Here is a 24,125-nt window from a genome sequence, read left to right as displayed (position 1 = left end):
ATATCAAGGAAGCAATCCTGCAGAACCACTAAAGCCACACCCAGCACCATACAGACCTTACCAGAAGGTAGGCACTGACCTATTTGGATGCCAAGGGAAGGACTATCTTGTTGTCACAGACTATTACTCCCTCTATCCAGGGGTATGTAAACTGAACACCACCACTGCAGATGGTGTAATAACAGGCAAGAAAGCCATATTCTCTAGACATGGCATGGCAAGCAAGGTCTTCACAGACATGGTCCCCAGTTTTGCAATTTAAAGTTTTTACACTTTTCCCAAAGAGTGGGACTTTATACACACCACGTCAAGTCTTCATTTTCCACAGTCCAATGATCTAGTGGAAAAGTCAGTACATAGAGTGAAAAGACTGATGAACAAGGCAAAAGATAGTGGAACGGACTTCTACCAGAACATGCTATTATACCGCTCAACGACAATCGAGTGTGGTATGTCACCAGCACAACTCCTTATGGGACGTAGGCTAAGATCAAACCTACCCATTCAGAAAAACCTCCTAAAAACAAAAGAGAGAGAGAATGTGAGGAAATTCAAAGAACAACATAAAGAAAATCAAAAGTATTACTTTAACAGAGGAACAAAAAGTCTACCGGATCTCTACACTGGTGACTAAGTAAGGCTAAAAGACAAAAAAAAATCTTATGGACTCAGAAGTGAACTGTCCTTTGTGAAATCCAGCCAAGATCATACAACATTCAGACAGATGAAGATGCTGTTCTCCAAAGAAATCATCGAGATCTTCAAATGGGACCAGCTACAGTAGATGGAAAGACAGATACTGTTGAACAATTTGAATCACATCTGAGAAGACACTGTCTGAGGCAACAACTCAGATTCAAGGACAATCAATCAGAAGATCATCAAGACAAGTAACTCCTCCTGAAGCTCAATGAGCACATTTAAAATCTCCTGTATAGAATGAAGTAGTGCTATCTTATTCGCTCTTCAAGTTTTAGTGTATGTAAATGTGAACACACAAAAGAAGTTTAAAAAATGTTAACAATGTTGATAATAATGAAAATGTAAGTTCTAGGTGTTAAAGTTAAAATTGCAGTTATACAATGAAAACATGTTAAAGTAAGCTACTTCTGGTTTAAGAAAGGGAGATGTGATGATATTGATCATGGTTGTAATGCAACTAGCAATGCCTTATCGCTCCCATTTCATTATACTTGGCTGCCAGCAGGGGCTGACACAGAGCAAGAGACTGGAGTATGTTTGATCTGTAATGGAGGTATGCCTCATGGTATGCCTCATGGTGCTTTTTACATCAACTTTAAAGTACAGAACCTTTTCCTTCATCTAAGAACTCACACATATGAATTCAAGATGAAACACACACCACACACACAGTCCCCATGTTATGAATGAGATCCGTTCCTAAATCTGCTTTAAATCAAATTTGTACGCAAGTTGGAATAGGTGCATTCTTTTATGTATTGCCAGTACTTGTTTCGGATTTACACTTTGGAGGCATGGTTACAAGGGTAAATAAGAAAAAAATTAAGCCAAATACAAAGTTACACACTCAACACTGTTAACGGCCATGTGATCTGACTTAAAATGATGGACAGCATTCTTCCTTGAGCTGATGAACCATTTATAAGTACAAGTCTGTCAGTCAGGCCTGGGGATTTACTGGGGGAAAAGAGAGAGTGAGAGCGAGATTAAATTAAGTATGTATAAAAATTTTGGGAAGCTTTATTCAGTTATAATAGATAAAAAGGAAACAGAAAAAGAGTTAAACAACTATTTGAATCTACAATGATGGAAAGAAACAAAAAAATAGCTGGGATCAAGGGTCGATGAAGAATGAGGAACAATGAATTAATTTGGCATCAAAGGTAAAGTAGTACTAGAGATGTTGATGAAGGGCTTGGATCTGAAACGTGGTTACCCGATACTTTGTATAGATGCTACGTAACCTTCTGAGTTGTTCCAACAGGTTTGTGTATTGCACTACAATCACAGCAGCTGCAGACTTTCCTGTTCCTATCTGTTCAGCTGCAACTTTTCTTATCATTTTTATGAAATCTGAAGAGCAGAGAAAGACTTTTGGGATGAAGGATGCATTTTGTGGTAGAGCAATGGGTCTGTATTGTTACAGAGTTCTGTGTTATGTATTGACCTATGTGTTGTGTGGTTTTATGTTAAAAAGTGACAGTTTGCCTTTGAGGTGGACTGCTGAGAGTGAGAGACAGACTGAGCATGTGCAAAAGATGATCTAGAAATTTCTGGACTTGAAAGACAAACCACCACTGGGTGTGACTGTAGAATTAAAGGAAATCCAAGCATGAGTCATTGTCTAAGAGGTAGTTTGGAATGTTGGGCATTTAAAAAAAATGAAAATTCCGAAGGCAGCCAGAAGGATCCGGACCAAGCCAGTTGTTCCTCTCTTTGCAAGCAACACAATAAGACCACTTCAAATTTTGTGATCTCGCTCTCTAAAAGATCTTTTGGCTTCAGTTTACCAAACAAACTGAATTTTGTTTACAATCTTTACTTCGATTGCGATCGAAGTTTTGTGAGTCTTGTATATTTTGTGTCTGTTTTTTTCTGTGGGCTGGTTGGGAATATGACTTAGACTTTGATAATATATGCTATATTTAAGCTGGGGAATTTATCAGTTTTACACTGTTATAGAAATTTGTATATTAATCAGTAGTAAGTCAGCCTGAAGAAAACTGAGGTCCTCCATCAGCCAGCTCCTCACCATGACCATCAGCCCGCCCCCCCCCCCCACATCTCCATCAGGCACACAGAACTCTAAACGGTCAACCAGTTTACCTACCTCGGCTGCACCATTTCATCTGATGCAAGTATTGACAAAGAGATAGACAACAGACTCGCCAAGGCAAATAGTGCCTTTGGAAGACTACACAAAAGAGTCTGGAAAAACAACCACCTGAAGAAACACACAAAGATCAGCGTGTACAGAGCCGTTGTCATACCGGCGCTCCTGTTCGGCTCCGAATCATGGGTCTTCTACCAGCATCACCTACGGCTCCTAAAACGCTTCCATCAGCGCTGTCTCCGCTCCATCCTCAACATTCATTGGAATGACTTCATCACCAACATCTAAGTACTTGAGCTGGCAGAGTCTGCAAGCATCAAATCCATGCTGCTGAAGACCCAACTGCGCTGAGTGGGTCACGTCTCCAGAATGGAGGACCATTGCCTTCCCAAGATCGTGTTATACGGCGAGCTCTCCACTGGCCACCGAGACAGAGATGCACCAAGGAAGAGATACAAGGACTGCTTAAAGAAATCTCTTGGTGCCTGCCACATTGACCACCGCCAGAGGGCTGATATCGCCTCCAACCATGCATCTTGGCGCCTCACAGTTCGGCGGGCAGCAACCTCCTTTGAAGAAGACTGCAGAGCCCACCTCACTGACAAAAGACAAAGGAGGAAAAATCCAACACCCAACCCCAACCAACCAATTTTCCCTTGCAACCGCTGCAACAGTCCGCATCGGACTTGTCAGCCACAAACGAGCCTGCAGCAGATGTGGACATACACCTCCATAAATCTTCGTCCGCGAAGCCAAGCCAAAGCAAGAAGAATTGTTATAAAAAGGAGGGATTTTGAATTAAAGTTTGAAGGTGAAATTTGTTAATAAAGTAAGTGTTCATCTTTACCCCTGTGTGATGCCTTCTTTGTGGTTGCTGGTTTGATCTTGTAACAGTATTCACTTGTATCTTTAGAAAGTGATTGAGATAAATACCTCACTGATTATAAGAGTGGGATGAATTAGATTGCTTTTTTAAAATCTTGTGCAGCTTATTTTGTTTTTAAATTTTAGCGATATAGCAAGGAAACAGATCCTTCTGGCCCACAAGGCCTTGCTGCCCAAATACGCCCATGTGACCAATTAACTTTATAACCCTGTATGACCTTGGAATGTAGGAGGAAACTGGAGCACCTGGTGGATACCCACACAGTCGCAGGAAGAACATATAAACACTTTACAGATAGCGTAGGATTCTTACCCAGGTCACAGGCATTGTGCTAACCATTAACTGATGATATCCTGTTTGGTATTTGATTGTATTTTTTCCACCCAGATTTCCCCTTTTTTTCATCATTCCCCTTCCCCCACAATCAGCCTTCATACTCAACCGATCACCCTTTGCCATTTCCACCACTTCCTCAATGCCACTATCAAACGGATCTTGATTTCCCCAGTTAGCCTTCCAAAGAATCAGCTCCACTTGCAACAACCTGGTCAAAACTTCTCTACAAGAACTTCCCATTCAAGTACAGAAAATATAACAAGTGCCTTTCTAGCTCTTCTCTTTCTCCAGAGTGCAAAGGGCCAATTCATTTGTGTTCTCTATGATTTCCTATATTTAATACCATGCCTTCAATTTTAAGACAAATTTCAAATCTATTTAACCTAAATACTTGAATTCATCACAGATTGGACTGAACATTATACACATTTCATTACATTGGGGTCACCAAATGGAGATTTGGTAATAACTTTGCTGACGAGCCCCATTCACTACGCAAGTGTGATTCTGGCCATTCTGATGAACTTTAACGCTATCCAGACCTGCTGACTAGTGTTACTGTATCTGAGGATATTAGTTGAGGTGTGAAGAAGAATAACCAAGGATGGATATTTTGATGAAGGGGAAAAGTAAATCAGTCTTAACCCCTTTATACTCAGTATAAATGAAACAACAATTTGGAAATCATTATGAGCTCTCGTTTTAGTAAAATGGGATTATCACTGTAAGTGATAGTATAGACAGGAGGGACTGAATGGTCACAGTTAACATTTCACACGAGCACAACACAAGACACAGTACAGCGATAATTCGATACATTGGGAGAACTGTGGGAAGGTTTGTCACAGTCTGTTCCAAAATTCAATACATTGGCAAAGACACTGTGATTTTTGCAAAGGGAGAACCATTCTGGCTGCTGAAGAGAAAACAGCTTTTGAAAGCACCTCTTGTGCCAGCCATTTTGGTGGAATTCAGAGCAAAACCTGCTCTGTGAATGAATGGGCCTTTTTAATGGATTGACCTGTGCCAGGAGGGTCTTTTTGGGAAGCAAAGTGTTTCATTTTGATTGTGACTAACAGAGAGGAGGTCACTTGGAGAGACTGCTTCATTTTAAGTGTGACTAGCAGTGAAGTTACTTGGAAAGGCAGGTGCCAGGGTCTTGGAACCTTTGTGGAGGCCGTTCAGTTCGAGTCTTGCCTACAAAGGGACCAGAAGTGATGTGACCACAACTCATCTGGATGGACATTTCTTCAAAGGCAACACAAGAAGAATTTGTGAATCTGTAGCAGCTACAACTCCAGCCTTCCCATCAGTTCAACATTAATTTCAAAGGCCTGCACTTCAACACTGTATTTAAAAGACTGAACTTTGAAGTACTTTCTAGTAATGGTGTGGGTATATCACATGCACACACAAGATATTTGTGCATAGCTGGGTATGGATTTAGTGTTAAGGATAGTTTAAGAGCTAAGATTATAGTTTCAGAGTTAGAAATAAAATTAGTGTTTTAAAATTAAATGCTGTCTGGTTCATTGCCTATTGCTCCTCATTATACGTGGTTTGTAACAAAGTATTTACTCAAGAATTGTTAGCATTTTTGATGGTAAAGGGAGAAAGGTAACAGGCCTGCATTGTTGTAGACATCAAAAAGAATGGAAACCTCAAATGAGCTAAAATCTCTAAAAGTAAAAGCTAAAGGTTCCATTATTGTCACGCAGTACGACAGTTACAATGTAACATACATGAAATACTAACTTCTAAATGTAATATTACATGACAATAATGGAACCTTTAGATATTTTTAAAAAACTTTTAGAGCAATGGTTTTTAAATAGGAAACTGAAGAGCTTTCATTTGGAAAGGAGAGATTAATTCAACTGGTCAGAAACTGATAGAGGCCTGAATATAGAATAGTTATTTAATGAATTGAGATTGAAACAATGCTACTTGCAGATGATCTGAGACAGGTTAATATCGAGAAGTTGATGTTGAATAAAACTTGCCTAATTCCAGTAATGAGGAACAAGGTAATTTATGAGGGGAAAGCCAAACAAGTTATTCATAGACTTCCTTAAAATAGTTGTTTTAACCAATGGAATATGTTTTAAATCTGATTTGATAAGACTGACGACTTCCAACATTTGTTGGCGAATGATTGAGCTGAGGCAACTTGTGCACTTGATTCAAGACGGTCAGTTCCAAATAGTGTGATACGCAAACACGCTGGAGAAATTCAGCAGGTCTCAAGGAATCCACAAGAAATAAAGGGTAACCAATATTTCGGGCCTGGGCCCTTCATCAGCTGCAAATATTCTCTATTTCCAAATGAAGGATATGCAAGTCTTCCATCAGCTCGATGAAGATTATTGAATTGCACTAGGATTATTTATGAAATGACTGAGGTCTACATACTGAAATTTGGAGGTGAAATCGATACAGGGATTGGAAGGATTTGGTACATTCGATGCTGAGAATCAAGTATTACAGGGCATAAACATAAAACCTGAGCTGAAGTAATATTTCTTGCCAGTTTTTTTCTTTATCATTAGAAAGTTGTCTATGCTTATGGTGATACAACCTCTACACTGGCCACACTCCTACTAGCCTACTGCAGGGGGCAACCACTGTACCTGCAGAAGGCAACCTGAGAGGCTGGCCCCACCTGGCCAGCTGTCAAACACTGGCCCGTATAAAGACTTGAGCCGGCCCCTTTGGGGACATTCAGACACGTGGAACCAGGAGTGTACCGAGACCTGGTGTGTACAAGTTTAAGCTGATTAAAGCCTGTTGTGCAGTCTGTGGACTTTGTGTCAGAATTATTCGCGCAGCAGCGCTCAGTCATTAATTGGAATGAATCTTGAAACATGTAGGGTTTGGGAAACAGACAAATTAGGGGATTAACTGGGAAGTCAGTGAACTTCAGAGCAGACTGCAGGACACAGAAGGTCTGCTCCATTAATTCTTTAAAAATAAATATTACGTGCAAAGGCGGGATTATTATCTATTCAATTTAGAATCTGCTCCTTCTGTGCTGCAATAGGTTTTAAAATTAATTCAACACAAAAAAAATTAGAGAGGATTGATTTTGATGTTTTAGACGTTTTAAAAAGATAAAGCTATTTTTGAGAATACTGACAAAATATTCCAAGAAAACCTGTGATGAACTCAAGCAGTTAGGCTAAACGGATTTGACATCTGCCTGACACCATCCATTTTTTTTTTCTCTGCTGTGTATTTCAAAAGGAGATAAACTATTAGATCAGAAGATTTTTTTATTCCATGTTGAAATGAATGGAAAGGAGTACAAGTTTTTAACCAATAATCGCATGAATAGAAAATGCTGTTCCTCCATTTGTCATTTGTGGCTGGCAATTTGCAGAATGAATTGAAAATACTATTTCAAAACATTACAAAACCATTATTTTAATCTACACAGGCATTTTTCAAAAAGCATTTCTGCAGTGAACTTTTTAAATGAAATACAATGGTAAGATATCTACTACAACATGATTTAAGAGTTATTTAGCTATAGATTGGCCTGCTCTGAAGTAAATCATCACACATTCTTCAACAGTTTAAATCTCTTGGTGGAATAGAATTCTGGCGTTCATCCACGGCCGACTGCTACCAATAAATTTCTCGCTCCTAAAGTTCTCAAACCATTGAATTCAATACCAATAAATCCTTCATGTAGTCCCAACACACACAAAAAAATCTTTGTGCAGTTCTATGAGTTGATTAGCAGAGCTCCTATCCAATGAGCATTTTGAAGTAATTTCCCCGCTGATGCAGCGAATCTGAACACAGTAACTCAGATCTGTTCAAAGCCTCCTAAAACATATTTCTGAGGACATTAACTAAACAGCAGTGTGAATGGCTACATTTTCAGCAGTTTGTTGGACTTCATGGAATGAGTAACAATGACAAAATGCAAATGAAAGTACATTTGCAGACTTGCAGTGCACAATAGTGAAATGTGGATTTCTGTCTAGTGGGAATGGTTTGCTGGGAGCTGGCAGGGATCCGATGGGCCAAATATCCCCCTTCTGTAGTGTAGTAAGTAAATAACAGCAAGTGTATTTTAACCAATGCCAACATATCTGAAACCAGAATTCGCTTTCATTAATTTTGTGGATTCAGTGTTTAAAATAAAAAGTTGTTAAACAAGGAAGTCTGCAGATGCTGGGGTCAAGTTCAATACACAAATGTGCTGGAGAAACTCAGCAGGACAAATAGCATCCATAGGAAGTGTAGGGTAACCATCCATTCAGGCATAGATTCTTTATCAGGTATACAGGTGCCTGAATAAAAAGGTGGGGGTGGGGCAGAGGAGGGAGGAAGCGGCAGGAGGAGGAGCCACAAGATAATAGGCAAGAGGGGACAGGTGGGAAGGTAAGGAGGAAAAAGCTGAGGAGTGATAGGGGAAAGATGGCAACTCTCTCAATGGGGACAGGGTGGGGAGATGGACAAAGGGATAGGGAAAGAGAGAGATGAGGGGGAGAAATTGGAGAAGTTAATGCCATCTTGTTGGAGAGCACAAGGTGCTGTCCCTCCAATTTGCAGATAGCCTTGGTTTAGCAATGCATGAGGCAATGGTCAGACATGTCGGTGTGGCAGTGGCTGGCATTGTTCAAAGAAAATTGGGCCGGATGCATCGAATCATGCCCGCTTCCAGAAATATAGTTGTGTGCAAAATTATTTCTTTTCCCAAAACATCTGAGAATTGAGACATTTCTGCCTAAGAAAAAGTGCAATGAGATTGTTCTCTATCTCAAATATTTGGCTCAATGTGTCAGTAACAGCTGAGGAGAAAGCAGAAAACACTGAAAGGTGTAGCCGCCCATAGCATTAAATATATTTCTAAACACTAGTTTAATAAAAAAACTCTCTAAATATGCTTGGTTAATTGCTGAACAAATATCTCAAAACTCCTTCCATCAACCACTAAGACTGAAAACAAATTCTAATTATGCTTAGTGGGTAAAAAAAATCTACTTTTGAAGAAAAAAAACCAATTTGGTTAATGGACGCCAAAATGTTTATTGTTTTTACTGATGGATGCTTTTACAATATTTATCAAAAATACAATGTTTTTGAGTGCCTAAGCACAACATGCCATTTTGTCATTTTTCTTGTTACAGCATGGCTCTCAGGAGACATAATCCTGGCTACTGAAATATCTTCGGAAGTCTAGAGAGTAACATGGAATGTTCATTTGGTCATAATGAAAGGGTGTTCCAGAGTGACATTGCCGGCCCCACTCCATCACAGCAGATGTTGTTATACCTGATGACATCGGATGGAGTGACATACAGTGACCAGCTAGCACCCATGGTGATCAGAGACAACACATCCTTCTTGGACCTCACTGATGAATCATGGATTGAAAGCGGAAGGTCTGTGATTTCTGGAAAATGGTATTGCTCCAGAAGGTGAGTGACTAAAAGGTGATTTGTTGAGCTATGCAAGACTATAAGTCCATGGAAATGATAAATAGCATCAAGTCCAACATAATGGTAAAGGCTCCACAATTGTCATGTAATACTACATTTAGAATGTAACATGCACGAAATTCTTTAACTTGGTCTACCATCAGGCAGACAGAGAGTTGCCACTTTGTCCAGCGCCCCTCTCAGAAATGAAGCCCCAGCAAAGAATGAACTCACACCCCTGGCAGTGCTCTAACCACTGAGCTATCGGAGCCAATCGCCAAAAGAGAACATTTGAACCAGTGATCGCGATCAATCAGTGATCACTGTCGACACCCATGAGGCAGCTAGTTCATTCGCAACATTAAAAATATTGCAAATTAATTTTAAGAATGTGTCAACAGGGAAACATGAATCAGGTGTTACTGCAAGATGCTTCAATTACAGCAGGTGTGAAAGTGTGGGGATGAGACAACCTCCATGGGTTCCATTTAATGAGCTTCAGATAATTTCACACCTGAATTATACCACAATATGCAGCTGTGTGGAACCAAATTATGCAGTTTATTCATGCAGCTGGCTGACAAGGAGAATGGCTGACTCTTTGATTGAATGTGATATTTGAATCTTGGGGTTTAATTAATTTAAAGAGATAAAATCAATTTTCTCTTCACTGATCTCCCTCTCACTTACTGCCTTTTGTTTATTAGCTTATTATCTGCACTTTAGTTTGAAGGGTCCTGACCCAAAATGTTAAATGACAATTTTTCCCCATGGATGCTGCTGACATGCTGAGTTCCTCTGGTCTCTCATTGTTTGCCCATGGACCCCAACTACCATGTTCTAACAAGGTTTTACTGTAGTTCAATGGGGCAAGAACAGGCAGAAACAATGGATGGTTGGGTTGGTGTATCTTGGGTTGAAATGGGAGCTCTGGTTTGATCAAGACTATCATCTTGGTAAAGCCAGATATTGTTTTAAAAATTTGAATATTTTCATCGTGTCATGCAGATTTCCTCTCAGTGATTAGCACAATATATTTGTAAATACACTTCAATTAAATGTTCAATAATTTCACTGCACTGAAAAATCTTCTCAATTGCTTCTGAAGCTGAAAGACTAATTCTTAAAATTGCCATCGCTACTGACATTCCAAATTGCTGTACGTGGTTGAGATTAAAGTGGCTTCCAAGAAATTTAAGCACGTCAAGCTGCCTTGAAAATAAGAGAAAGGAAATAGTTGATGGCCCTGTGATAGTCCTGACTGTGCACACATTGAGAAGTTTATATTTCAAACAGTTTCAACACTAGTGGATTAAATTTTTAATGTTATGTCATTTTTAATCTATATTAATCTTGGTAACAGCTAACCAACAGTTAGATATAATTTAGTTGCTCTCAGGTATTAACAGATGAATGATGTGCATTTCATGGATTTTAGAATTTCTATGATTAGTTTCAACACAAACTCATTAGTAAATCAGGTATCTGATGAAATTTTACAACTTGTATTTGATCAATGGCCTGATGGCTTAGCTGTCAATTAAAGTGATGTAAAACTGCTGTTGATGGAGAACAACAGAATAAGGATCTCAAGATTTCCAACCAAAATGCCACTGGAAGTCGCACAAAAACAGAGAACGGCTCATCCTTCATAGAAGGTTCTATTATTGCCCAATTTCAAAACGGGACATCTTCAAGGAGACATGAGCGATAATATTCCAAATTACTATTAATCCAATTAATCAAACTTTAATTCATTGATAAAATGGATAAACATTTTGCATAATTTTGCACTGATATCTTCGTAACAATGAATAAACAAAGCACACTGCATAATATAATGATATTTCACTTCAAATAGATATAAGCCAAAATTAAGACAATTAAGAGAAATTGAAAGAAAAGTATCTTGAGCTTACGTCTCCTCCATAATTCTACAAAGAATGAGATGCAACCTTTCCATACGCCCGGATGTTTCGATATATGATGTCATAGTAACACTACAAACAACAATTTCTTAAAGGGATAGGCACAAAATTAACTAAGAAGTAAGAACACAAGGTTTTAACCTTTACACCCTTCACATGGGCTCGGGGCAGGCTGGCCCTCCCTGTCCAGATTTACTTGCCAGAACCTATGGTAACATACCTCAAATCAACCTCATTCAGAATATTGGGAGTAGTTCAAAAACAATATATTCAAGGTGATTTATGGCATGCATTTGGATGATAAAACAAAGATGGAAATGTAAATTACCTTAAGTACAGGTGTACTGAGAATCTGTCATACATCATCATCAATATTTGAGAAATTCTATAAAATTACACATACACACTTAAAAATAGTCAAGTAAAGGCTCTTACTGTCTGATTTATGCAGGAGTGTCTACGCCAGAGAATTGCTGGAGATTACATTAAATGTTGATCCACATGTGATATTGAGATGGTCCAAGTCTGAAAAATGAAAGAATCATCAGCTCTTTATATTACAGAAGTAACATGATTTTGCTTTTAAAAAAAACAATAATCAGAACATAGCTGACTGCAATTAATTCATAAAATGTTAAAACACCAAATGGCAAGAGTGCACAAGTACATTACAAAAGTAATCCACTAATACATGGAATTATTTGTGAAAGGATCTTAATTTGTTTACATAATACATTAAAAAGTATTTTTAGTAACTCAATAGAGAGTGAGAACTCGTACATTTAATTCACATTGTTAAGCAACCTCTCCTGGACACACATCTCCTCACTGGTCAGGAAGGTGCAACAGCGACTGCAGTCCTGAGAAGAGTGAGGTGGGCAATGTTAGCCACCATTCTGCCAACTTTCTACAGGAGCTCTATCGAGAGCGTCCCGGCTGACTGCATCACAGTGTGTTACAGTTGCTGCAGAGCATTGGATCGGAGATCAATCCACAGGACCATTGCAGCAGAGAGGATCACTGGGGTCTCCTCCTCCCTCCTCCTCCTCCTCCTCCCTCCTCCTCCTCCTCCTCCCTCTCCTCCTCCCTCCTCCTCCTCCTCCTCCCTCCTCCCTCCTCATCCTCCTCCCTCCACAGAATCAACATGATCTATCGGGATTGTCATTAGAAGAAGGCACTCAAAATCCTTGAGGATCCCTACCGCCCCACATACAGCATCTTTCAGCTACTCTTGTTAGGAAAGAGACACAGGAGGTCCACCAGACTGAGAAACAGTTTCTTCCCAGGGCAGTGAAAATGCTTAACAACTGAATGAACTGCTCATACTAATCCTCCAAGTCTCTACTGTTTATTAAACAATATTCATTTATTTTTAAATATGTTTACATGTCCTGCATGTGTATTGTTTTTCTGTATGTGTGTTACATCTGGTTGTGTGTTTGCACGTTGTTGCATTGAGGACTGGAGAACAGTGTTTCGTCCGGTTGTACTTGTACATTCAGATGACAATAAACAAACTTAATATAGCAGAATTGTTTGGCTTTTAAGGAATAATTTGCTCTTCCTGTAGTATCGATCACATTTCTTCATAAGTAGCCTTATGCAATCAATAAACCACAAAAATTAATCTTAAAAAAAGCTGCATTCCAGAATTTGACAATACTTGTACAATGATTATGAGTCCAGCTGATGGCGAGAGGAACTCTGCATTTTTGTTGAAAATCCCATCCGCATTACATGGATGGCTCAAATGAAATAAAGATCTCCAAAGTGAAGGAGGGCTTGCCAAGTTTAGCTTTTCTGTTTCAAAATTATAATTGTGTGAAAACAGAGTAGCAACGTACCAATAACCCAGGTGCCCTGGACCAACATTAAAGGGAGTTACTTGTGCTGCAATTCATTGCACATGGTTTTTCAAGTGGATTCCTCACCTTCTCCATCCCAAACATAGCCTCACAGTGGCTTGTTCTACTGTTGGAAGGATGTCTCTCTGAAAATAACAACATCTATCAATGCTTGATTTCTGATTTCACAATTAAAATATTTTTAATGGGTTGACAGGAGTTAAAAAACTTCAATTGCTTTTAGGGCAGATGAAATGTTGCTTTCAAGTCACCAAGAAAGCAAAACTAATCCAAAGGTCACAATGCATGGAGATGTGAACTTAACTGCACACGACCAAAACTATTTCTTTGTCTTTGGAGTGTTACGAGGCCAGAGGACCCCAAAACCCAGCAGCAATAGAAATTCACCAAGACAAATGGTTACTTAAACAAAAGTTGCTTTTAATTTTCTTTAAACATAAAAACAGGATCAAACTCTAACTTACTACGATTAACTTAATGGAACCTAACTTAACCCCCTTCTAATTCCAAGCACACATGTATGTGTACATGTTGAGGAAAGTTCTTTGCTTTAATAGTCCAATCATCCACTTCTCACTTCTCCAAGTTCACCAGTATCAGGCAGTTCTTATACTGTGCACAGAATTTAACATTTATGAAGTTTCACCAGGCTCTGGTCCATAATGTTAAATGGTTACCACTCAGGAAGATTTGTTGGTTTCAAAGAGATATTTATTGCTCATCGGATGGAATCAGTTTGTGTGTGTCCAATCAGCCACTTCAGTGTCTTGCTGAAGAAACTTGTCCCATCATGGGTTTTCCAAATGATAACCTCTTCTTCCAGGTCACCAGAGTTCCTCTTGTTTCCCTTATTTTAGGAGAAACACTCTAGCCAGCCATTTCCTATTTTAAGAACTACAAGGGTTTTCAACAGAGTGAACTCAAGAGCTCACAACCCATCTTCAAAATGGGGTTTTAACAAGCTGCCAGTCTGTCATGTTGCAGCCTCCAAAAGAGCTACTGCAGAACTCAGTTCTCTCTCTCTCTCCCTCTCTCTCTCTAAGAGAAATCCTGTTTGTTCTTCCTCTCTCTGCTTATAAAAACCAGAACTCCTTACAGGGCTCCAAACCCAATCTTTGAAAGATCTCATCAGCCTCTGAGCGTGGACATTATCCATGAAATTCCTTCCAAAGCAGTTCTATCATCTTTTGCAAAGCCACTGGTGCCTGCATGTCTATCTTCAGCAAAGCTCTTGCATTTTAAATGAGATATGGTATAAGTAGCTGTTTGTGAAGTGACCCCACAAACTCTCTCTTTTAAAAACATCTTTATATAAAATATAATATAACCCATATCAGGAGAAATAAATAAACCAAATATTTAAAAAAAGCCGTAAGGCAAACATGGTAATAATGAACAATTCCTGAAGTGCAATACCTTATTATCATATCTACTCAGTACATAGCAGAATGCATGCATTTTTTCTTCTTTTCTTTGGCTTGGCTTCGCGGACGAAGATTTATGGAGGGGGTAAAAGTCCACGTCAGCTGCAGGCTCGTTTGTGGCTGACAAGTCCGATGCGGGACAGGCAGACACGGTTGCAGCGGCTGCAGGGGAAAATTGGTTGGTTGGGGTTGGGTGTTGGGTTTTCCTCCTTTGCCTTTTGTCAGTGAGGTGGGCTCTGCGGTCTTCTTCAAAGGAGGTTGCTGCCCGCCAAACTGTGAGGCGCCAAGATGCACGGTTTGAGGTGATATCAGCCCACTGGCGGTGGTCAATGTGGCAGGCACCAAGAGATTTCTTTAGGCAGTCCTTGTACCTTTTCTTTGGTGCACCTCTGTCACGGTGGCCAGTGGAGAGCTCGCCATATAACACGATCTTGGGAAGGCGATGGTCCTCCATTCTGGAGACGTGACCCACCCAGCGCAGCTGGATCTTCAGCAGCGTTGACTCGATGCTGTCGACCTCTGCCATTTCGAGTACTTCGACGTTAGGGATGAAAGCGCTCCAATGGATGTTGAGGATGGAGCAGAGACAACGCTGGTGGAAGCGTTCTAGGAGCCATAGGTGATGCCGGTAGAGGACCCATGATTCGGAGCCGAACAGGAGTGTGGGTATGACAACGGCTCTGTATACGCTTATCTTTGTGAGGTTTTTCAGTTGGTTGTTTTTCCAGACTCTTTTGTGTAGTCTTCCAAAGGCGCTATTTGCCTTGGCGAGTCTGTTGTCTATCTCGTTGTCGATCCTTGCATCAGATGAAATGGCATAGCCGAGGTAGGTAAACTGGTTGACCGTTTTGAGTTTTGTGTGCCCGATGGAGATGTGGGGGGGCTGGTAGTCATGGTGGGGAGCTGGCTGATGGAGGACCTCAGTTTTCTTCAGGCTGACTTCCAGGCCAAACATTTTGGCAGTTTCCGCAAAGCAGGACGTCAAGCGCTGAAGAGCTGGCTCTGAATGGGCAACTAAAGCGGTATCGTCTGCAAAGAGTAGTTCACGGACAAGTTTCTCTTGTGTCTTGGTGTGAGCTTGCAGGCGCCTCAGATTGAAGAGACTGCCATCCGTGCGGTACCGGATGTAAACAGCGTCTTCATTGTTGGGGTCTTTCATGGCTTGGTTCAGCATCATGCTGAAGAAGATTGAAAAGAGGGTTGGTGCGAGAACACAGCCTTGCTTCACGCCATTGTTAATGGAGAAGGGTTCAGAGAGTTCATTGCTGTATCTGACCCGACCTTGTTGGTTTTCGTGCAGTTGGATAATCATGTTGAGGAACTTTGGGGGACATCCGAGGCGCTCTAGTATTTGCCAAAGCCCTTTCCTGCTCACGGTGTCGAAGGCTTTGGTGAGGTCAACAAAGGTGATGTAGAGTCCTTTGTTTTGTTCTCTGCACTTTTCTTGGAGCTGTCTAAGGGCAAAGACCATGTCAGTAGTTCCTCTGTTTGCGTGAAAGCCGCACTGTGATTCTGGGAGAATATTCTCGGCGACACTAGGTATTATTCTATTTAGTAGAATCCTAGCGAAGATTTTGCCTGCAATGTAGAGCAGCGTGATTCCCCTGTAGTTTGAGCAGTCTCATTTCTCGCCTTTGTTTTTGTACAGGGTGATGATGGTGGCATCACGAAGGTCCTGAGGCAGTTTTCCTTGGTCCCAACAAAGCTTGAAAAACTCATGCAGTTTGGCATGCAGAGTTTTGCCACCAGCCTTCCAGATCTCTGGGGGGATTCCATCCATACCTGCTGCTTTGATGCATGCATTTTTTAATGTATTTGTAAATGCACAGGGAAAAATTGTTGAATCTGTAGATTTACTGTAACAAAATCATTGATCAGTGACAATCTTCTACAAGAGTGGGGAATTCCACAGAATGATCATCTGTGATCTCAGCTGGACAACCACAAATCATTAACTGCAACAAGCTACTGCATGCCTGAACATACAAAAAAATACAAATCACTGCTCCGTTTTTTTAAACCGATGGTACCAAAGGTAATTAACCAGACTTAAAGTGAAAGCGATTCTGATAAATGATCATCAGTTTGCATTGTTGGCTCTCTTTCTCTCTCAGCAATTGCTTTCTTATCTGTTGTGCATTTCCAAAATTTTCTATTTGTGTTTCAGATTTTCAACATCTGCAATACTTTTGCTTTGGGTAATGAGCTTTACATTTTTCAGTTTCACCAACCCACACTTTGTGATCTTACAGGTACATTTTTTGAAGGCAAATATTAGATCCAACAATCTTCAAGTGCTGCAGGTGTTTGGCATTATTATTTTATTTTCAAAATTAAAACAAGTATATTAATAAATATTTGGTGATAAACTCCAACTTAAAACACGTGAACTGCATACTTTTTTCCCATAAATTAAAATTCTTTAAAAACCTGTTTCTAGTTTGAGTACTGATTAAATAAAAATGTGGAATTATCAGTTGAAAGGTTTGATCAGTGTGTAAGGTACAAGAATAAGCTACCTGTAGCAGCTGGCTCACAGAGACCCGGACCGGCCCACAAAATGGCCAACATATGCAGCGATCACGTGGACCTGGGGGTGACACTGGCCACTGTCCCACGTGACCTCCCTCATGGTGGGAAGATGGGAAGTGTAGCGGGAATGCCGGCCAATCCCAGGCCGGCGCTCCGATGACACGGGGCCCTGACGTCAGCGCCTGGGGCCCCACATAAACACGATGGCCAGTGCAATAAATCAGTCTCGACTTCAAGGCTTTCGAGTATGTGTTATTCTTCTCCATGCCCACATCGTGCAAACGCTATATAACAATATTGAATGACACCATTTTTTATTAACCCCATGAATAATAACATGAATTTTATCTTTAAATATACACAAGTTAAATTAACAACATTTCAGATATTTTAGCTTTTAACTTCTGATTTTAAAGAACAAGAGTTCAATATATCAGACCTGAATCTCGAGAAATGGAGATTTTTTTCATTAAAGATAACCATATAACCATATAACCATATACAGCACAGAACAGGCCAGTTTGGCCCTACGAGTCCATGCCGGAACAAATCCCCACCCTCCTAGTCCCACTGACCAACACCTGGTCCATATCCCTCCAATCCTCTCCCCTCCATGTAATTATTCAGTCTTTCCTTAAATGTAAATAACGTTCCTGCTTCAACCACCCCCGCCGGAAGCTTATTCCACAATTTTGTGAAATGTATTATTTTGATTTTACAGTGTATATTGGGAAGGTGAGTCATTGATGCTTCTACAATAAAGCTCAGTGAATAATGTGGACAAGAATCCTTGGTCTTTTCCGCCATTCAGATTTTGGAAGCTTTTATTCAGAACCCTTTTTGGAGCCAAACTTCTAGTAAACTGACAGTTAGTTTACACTAGCAATGGATTTGCCAGAACTGGTCCATTCATTCAATCACTTTATCTCATAATAACCCCAAGATTTCTGCACAATTCCTTGGCAACTTCTATCCTCTGCTCTTGGGATAGGGCTGAACAATGTCAGAAACTGAGCAAGTTTGATCTCTGCCTTCCCTCTTTCAGAGAGGTTTTCATTTGCATGGAATCAGTATCAGATTTCTCTGACAGAGAGGAAGATGCCCTGAGATTGGAAATCTATTTAACCCCAGATTGCCACTCACCCGACAACCACTCAAGAGAAGTCTTGTTGTCCTTGTTCATGCCAAGTTTGAGACAACTTTAGGTCTCCCTCTACATCCATGACTGTAGAGCCTAATACCAGTCCTACTGCATCTGCAAGCTCACTGAGAACACCACAGTGGTAGACCGATAACGATGAGGCAGAGTATAGGAAGGTGAAGCAGACTCTATATGGCATGGTGCCAACAACCCTTCTTTCTCTCTCTCTCTTACTGCATACGGAGTCTCAATTCACATAAGGTAATGGCACAATATTGTGCTTCATGTCTTAAAGTTCCATTGGGGAATATTACCATGTGCATTTGATAAATTTTATAAATAAAGATGCCTGGTCTGGGGTTTTGTTCAAGTTTTGCTGTCAATAATTGTCAACGTAACTGAAGAAAAAAATATCTCCAACAGATTATCAGGGGAGTTTCATCAGTTAAAGTTGGAATGCGACATCCAGAAATTCAAATGCTTTATGCTTCATTTATTAGCACCAGTACTGGTTACTTCATTCAGTGAATATAATGCAGAAAAATCCTAAAGCACAACCATCTTTCTGCTTCTGTGTCTGAAAGAGCATTAGGGCAAGTGAAAATATTAATGTTTCTATGGGTAAAGAATGATAATTGTATTTCAGGCCATCATCCCTCACCTGTAAAATTACATCATTTCCTGTTTTGAGACATTCCATGATCACAGTACGACTTCTGAATCAGGGGTAAACTTTTTCTTGTATTCCTTCCAGGATCTGGGCAACGCTTGCAAGCCCAACATTTATTGACCATCTTTAATTGCCTGTGAGGAACGCTGATGAACAGGATGTACCTGGGCCATTTGCAACATGGTCAGGTAGATGCGAGTACTTCTAAGTAGTGGGAATAAGAGCTTGACTACAGGCACATCTAGTTCTGGAGTGGAAGATTTCAGAACTACAGTCCATATATTGTCTGGTCTCGTAGCCTCTCCTGTATCCAAATTTTAAGACATTGCTTGATATCGCATGGGGTCAATTGAATTGGCTTCTGCAACGATTTCAATTGGAAGCCCATTTGGATCAGTTATTTTGTAATTCTGGTCAAACGATCCATTGGTTATTAGATGGTTTAAATTATCTACTGTCTGCAAGGAGTTCTCCCCATGTCTGCAGTTTCCTCCGGGTGCTCCAGTTTCCTCTCATTCTTCAGATGTATTTGGGCAGCATGGTTGAAAAAGTTTAGAGAACCCCTGTTTTAATTATACCTAATTGACTCATCATAACTCCAAAGGAAATGGGCCAATGACAATTTTTCTCAAGCAAAATATTTCAGTAGCAATTGGGTCTAGAACAGTGATTTTCAACTTTCCCTTCCCACTCACATACCACCTTAAGCAATTCCTTAAAGAGCACCGATGACATAGGGATTACTTAAATTGGTACATTTTCACTGCTGGTAATGTAACCTGGCTCATTTTCCCTGCCCAGTTTTCAGCTGCCTGGACATTTCTGAATCCATTCCATTCGATATATGTATTGTGCCACACAATATAATGAAGTGTGCACTCGGTGTGAAGACAGGAGTTTGTCTCCACAAGCACTGTATAGTGGTCACTTCGACAATGGTTAGATCATGGCCAAGTGCACCTGCTACAGATAGGTCGGTGAGGCAATGTCAAGAAGGTTTTTCCTTTCCATTGGTCCACTCACTGCATGCCCTAGACCAGTCTTACAGCCATGTTGCCAGGACTCAGTCAGTGATGATGCCATCAAGCTTCTCCTGCTGATAGGCATAACCCCTCCACCCAGAGAACATGCTGTGTCTTTCCTACGTTGACATTCTTCATTGCTCTTCAACATGGAGGAGTACTCATTCATCAGCCAAGGAAGAACAGGAGTTTTCCCTGCCCTTGTTTGACCTAATATCATCAGACTTCATGGGATCACAAATCAAGTCACCTTTATTTGTCCTTCACACCATGCTCCCACGGTAAAGACGAGATCGCATTTATCTAGGACCATGGAGCATATTTCTATAAATACAAGTTAGACTAAAAGTTAAACATGTTAAAATATTAAGATATACACAGTAAAAGTCTACTATCCACACATGTTCTGGGAATTCAGGAGCCTGATGGCCTGGGGGGGAAAAAATGATTGCCCAATCTGGACGTTAAGGGCCTGAGTGCTGCAGTACCTCCTGTGATAGCACAGATCTATCACCAATGTATATAGTGTATATAGTTACAGTATCGAGACTGTGCTTACAGCGATTGGCTGAGACCTTAGCCACGCCTACTGTCTGGGCCTTAAAGGGTTGTGTCCCTAGCCAGGTCGGATCATTCCGGACTGGTCGGCCACCTGTGAAGAGCTCCTGTCTTTTGCTAATAAAAGCCTTGGTTTGGATCAACAAGTCTTTGATTCTTTCAATGAGCTCTGCACCTCCTACCAGATAGCAGAAGGGAGAACAGTTCGCATGAGGGGGTGTGTGGATTCCTTCACAATGTCTATTTTGAAAACTGTAAGGTCCATTCATTCCCATCACACACCCAACCCCCACCCCATCCCCACCACCATCTTTGTGGGTTTCTCCTTTTGATGGGACAAGATGCACACACAGGCCCCAGAGGTTTTATTGGCTGAGTCTAGCACATTGCCTGCACAGAGCCTGAGAAAATTAAACTGCCTGGGTGATGGAAGAGTTACTGGGGGGGGGGGGGGGCAGTGGGGGGGAAATAGTGACAATATTTCTGTAAGTTTTAAGATATTTCTGGAAAAAGAGATTAGTTGTCAAGGTAAGGTCCTAAACTGAGGGATGGACAATCTCAATAGCATAAGAAAGGACCTGGTAAAAATCAGTTGGGAACAGATTGTAGGTAAAATGACAGGTAGAAGAGGAGTTTCATTAAGAAAAGAGTTGGTAACAGTTCAGGTCCAGTCTATTCCAGTAAGAATGGAAGTCAATAATGGAATAATTAGGGATTTTTGAAGGTTTGAGCAGTAGAAAACATAATGGCAAATGAAGGGAACTGGAATTGAGCAAGTCTTTTGAGGAATATAGAAAGTATAGAAGTGAAGTGAATTTAAGGATTGGGAAGGACAAATACAGTCCACAGCATATTCTTGACAGCTGAAATGAAGAGAACACCAAGACATCCTATAAGTATATCAGGATCAAGAATAAATTCAGGGAAGAGTGGGCCTCCTATGGAACCAAAGGGGTAATCTGTGTGAGGAGCCAAGAGGTTCAAGGAAAGTCCAAAATGAATACACTTCATCTATATTCACCAATGATAAGGATATGAAAGATAACAAGTTCGGGAAGGGGTACTTTGATAGTCTCAGGCATATCAGTATTAAGAAGGGGAGGTTTTAGATGACATAGAATACACAAAGGTTCACAAATTCCTAGAGCTAGAAGAAATCTATCCCAGGTTGTCATTGGAGGGGTAACTGGGACCCTGACAGAGATTTTTGAGAGTTTGCTATTGAAGTGCCAGTTGATGAAGTAGACGAAGACGATGTGGTGAAACAATAATCATGGCTTTTATTAGCAGAAACTCATGGTACAATAATGAAAGACAACAGGTGCATACACAGTTATACCCAAGGGGAGTGTCCTTAACAGTAGAGATAATGCACAGCCAATGTTAGTACAGCAAGGTTCGCCAGAGGGGAGACAGGCAGCTTGGCAGACATTCACCACAGTCTCCCCCCGGCAGAAGAAGGGTTAAAATCAAAAGGACAGCTGCTAGGAAAGACTGAAGCAAGCAATGTTTGGGATTGAGAATACTCCTACAGCCAAAATACACCAGTATCTAGCAAGCAATCAAAATATAATGAGATATTTCATGAATACATCAGCCTATCAGGTTGTTTACGAATTCTGGTGCTTTTTCTCAAAATAGGTGGTTCCTTTGCAACCTTGGGAACTAGTACAGGTCCTGGGTCTGTAGTGGGGAAAGGACCGACTTCTGGACCCACTCCAGAATTGCCAGCGTGAGGCAGTGGAGACTCAGCATGGCCATCTGAAAGCTTACTAGGGGTCACAGGCTGGGGTGGTGAGCCCAATCTCTCAGGCTCACTCTGAGTATGGGTGTGAGGAAGGGGCGAACCAGGCAAGGCGAGATCTCTTAGAGGTACAGTGTCAGTACTCCCATCTAGGAATTTAACATGAGCGTAGTTGGGGTTGATATCACATGGGGTCAATTAAGTAGATGAACTGGTTGGACTAGGGAGTCTTCAGCAGCACGGTTCCAGGCTCCGATAAACAGGCTGGCCAGTCCATCACAGTTCCTGATTTCCTAGATATGTTCATGAGGTGTTTGATTTGTTGCAGTACACAATAATGACCGAATAGAATGTCATGCCTCAGGCAGCACCTCCTGCCACCGGGTAACAGGGTAACCATGTGTTTTTAAAGCAAGATTAACAGTCTTCCAGACTGTAGCATTAGCCAAAATGCTGAAAATCCTGTCAAGTGACTTAATGACAGACGCTGACTAGACGTCAGGGCAGGGTATCGCAAAGGGAAACCTGGAATATTCATCAATTACAGTAAGGAAATATACATTTTTGTTATTGGAAGGTAACGGTCCTTTAAAATCTAAGCTAATCCTCTCAAAAGGTCAGGTTGCCTTGATGAGAGTGGCCTCCGGAGCTTTGAAGTATTGCGGTTTGCATTCTGCGCAAACAGGACAGCTTTTAGTCAGTTTCCTGACTTCTTCCAGAGAGTAAGGAAGGTTGTTAGCCCTTATGTAGTGGAAGAATATCGTCACTCCTGGGTGGCACAGTCTGCTATGGATCTCTTTTAGCCCCTCCAGCTGAGCACAAGCAGCAGATCGGGACAATGCGTCAGAGGGATCATTTAACCTGCCCGGTCTGTACTGGATCTCATAATTATAAGTTGAGAGTTCTATTCACCAGCGTGCCATCTTATCGTTCTTGATTTTACTTTTGTGCTTAGTACTGACAAGAGTAAATTTTCTGCCGGCTAGAAATTGTCTCAGTAGCGAACAGCTTCAATAATAGCCTGGGCTTCTTTTTCAATGGCAGGATGTTTAAGTTCAGGTCCACGTAATGTGCGGGAGAAGAATGCCACATGTCTGCCCTTTTGATTAAGGGTTCCTGCCAAGGCACAATCTGAGGCATCAGTTTCCACTTGGAATGGGACATCCTTTTCAGTGGACGAGAGTGCAACTTTGGCAATAACAGCTTTAATTCTCTCGAAAGCCTTCAAAACCATTGGAGAGAGAGGAAAAAAATTAGTGTCAAACAGAGGGCATGCCTTCGTGGCGTAGTCCCAAACCCATTTGCAGTAGTAGGAAAAGAATCCCATACACCTTTTAAGGGCTTTTGCTGAGTCTGTGGGCCATTCTGGGGGCCAGAGTGGTAGCTCCTTGCTTAACGGCGAAAGGGACCTCACCCAGCAGAGAGTTCAGGTGGCCCCATTGTATCGCCTCATCAACCATGTAGTTTCGAGCCATGTAGTAATCGAAACAAGTAATCCAGTGGTTGAAAATTTCTCTGGCCCTCGGGGCAGACTGGTCGATTATCAGCCGCTCTGGCTTGAGTACAGCATCCATTTCTTAAGGGGGGCAATTCTTTCCAGGTCGGGGCAGATTTTGCCCTTGCAGACAATGTAACCCAGAATGGCTAGCTCTGTCGCATTGAGCACACATTTGCTCTCATTAAATGTAAGGTTGAGTCCTTTAGCTGTTCCTAAAAATTTCTTTTAAGTTGTTGTGATGCTCAGCCTGTGTTTTCCCACAGTGACATTATCC

The 24,125-nt window shown here is 41.0% G+C and overlaps 1 protein-coding gene and 1 long non-coding RNA gene across 8 annotated transcripts in view; one reads left to right on the top strand and one right to left on the bottom strand.

Annotated features, from left to right (window-relative positions):
- The window catches only part of LOC138738847 (tumor necrosis factor alpha-induced protein 8), an 88,145-nt gene that overhangs the window by 31,301 nt on the left and 32,719 nt on the right, over positions 1-24,125 (bottom strand). For 4 of the 6 annotated variants that reach the window (XM_069889970.1, XM_069889936.1, XM_069889955.1 and 1 more), the window contains one exon: positions 11,833-11,922. Coding sequence is in view for 5 of the 6 variants with exons in the window: in XM_069889936.1 (XP_069746037.1) it covers position 11,833 (1 nt within the window). In the remaining variant the exon portion in view is untranslated. Of the gene's footprint in view, positions 1-11,832; positions 11,923-13,241; positions 13,265-13,328; positions 13,388-24,125 lie in introns of those variants that run through there. The other 2 variants (XM_069889946.1, XM_069889968.1) reach the window with 2 other exon arrangements.
- LOC138738868 (uncharacterized) overlaps positions 2,428-24,125 on the top strand; it is a 111,279-nt gene continuing 89,581 nt past the window's right edge. The window contains exons 1-3 of one of the 2 annotated variants that reach the window (XR_011341836.1): positions 2,428-2,545; positions 9,179-9,469; positions 19,114-19,217. This is a non-coding gene — a long non-coding RNA (uncharacterized lncRNA). Of the gene's footprint in view, positions 2,546-9,178; positions 9,470-11,848; positions 12,158-19,113; positions 19,218-24,125 lie in introns of those variants that run through there. The other variant, XR_011341835.1, reaches the window with a different exon arrangement.

The sequence above is a fragment of the Narcine bancroftii genome, chromosome 1 (assembly GCF_036971445.1).
Source record: "Narcine bancroftii isolate sNarBan1 chromosome 1, sNarBan1.hap1, whole genome shotgun sequence".
NCBI lineage: Eukaryota > Metazoa > Chordata > Chondrichthyes > Torpediniformes > Narcinidae > Narcine > Narcine bancroftii.
The sequence above is the reverse complement of the archived record's forward strand: the minus strand, read 5'-3'. Positions and strand labels throughout refer to the sequence as shown.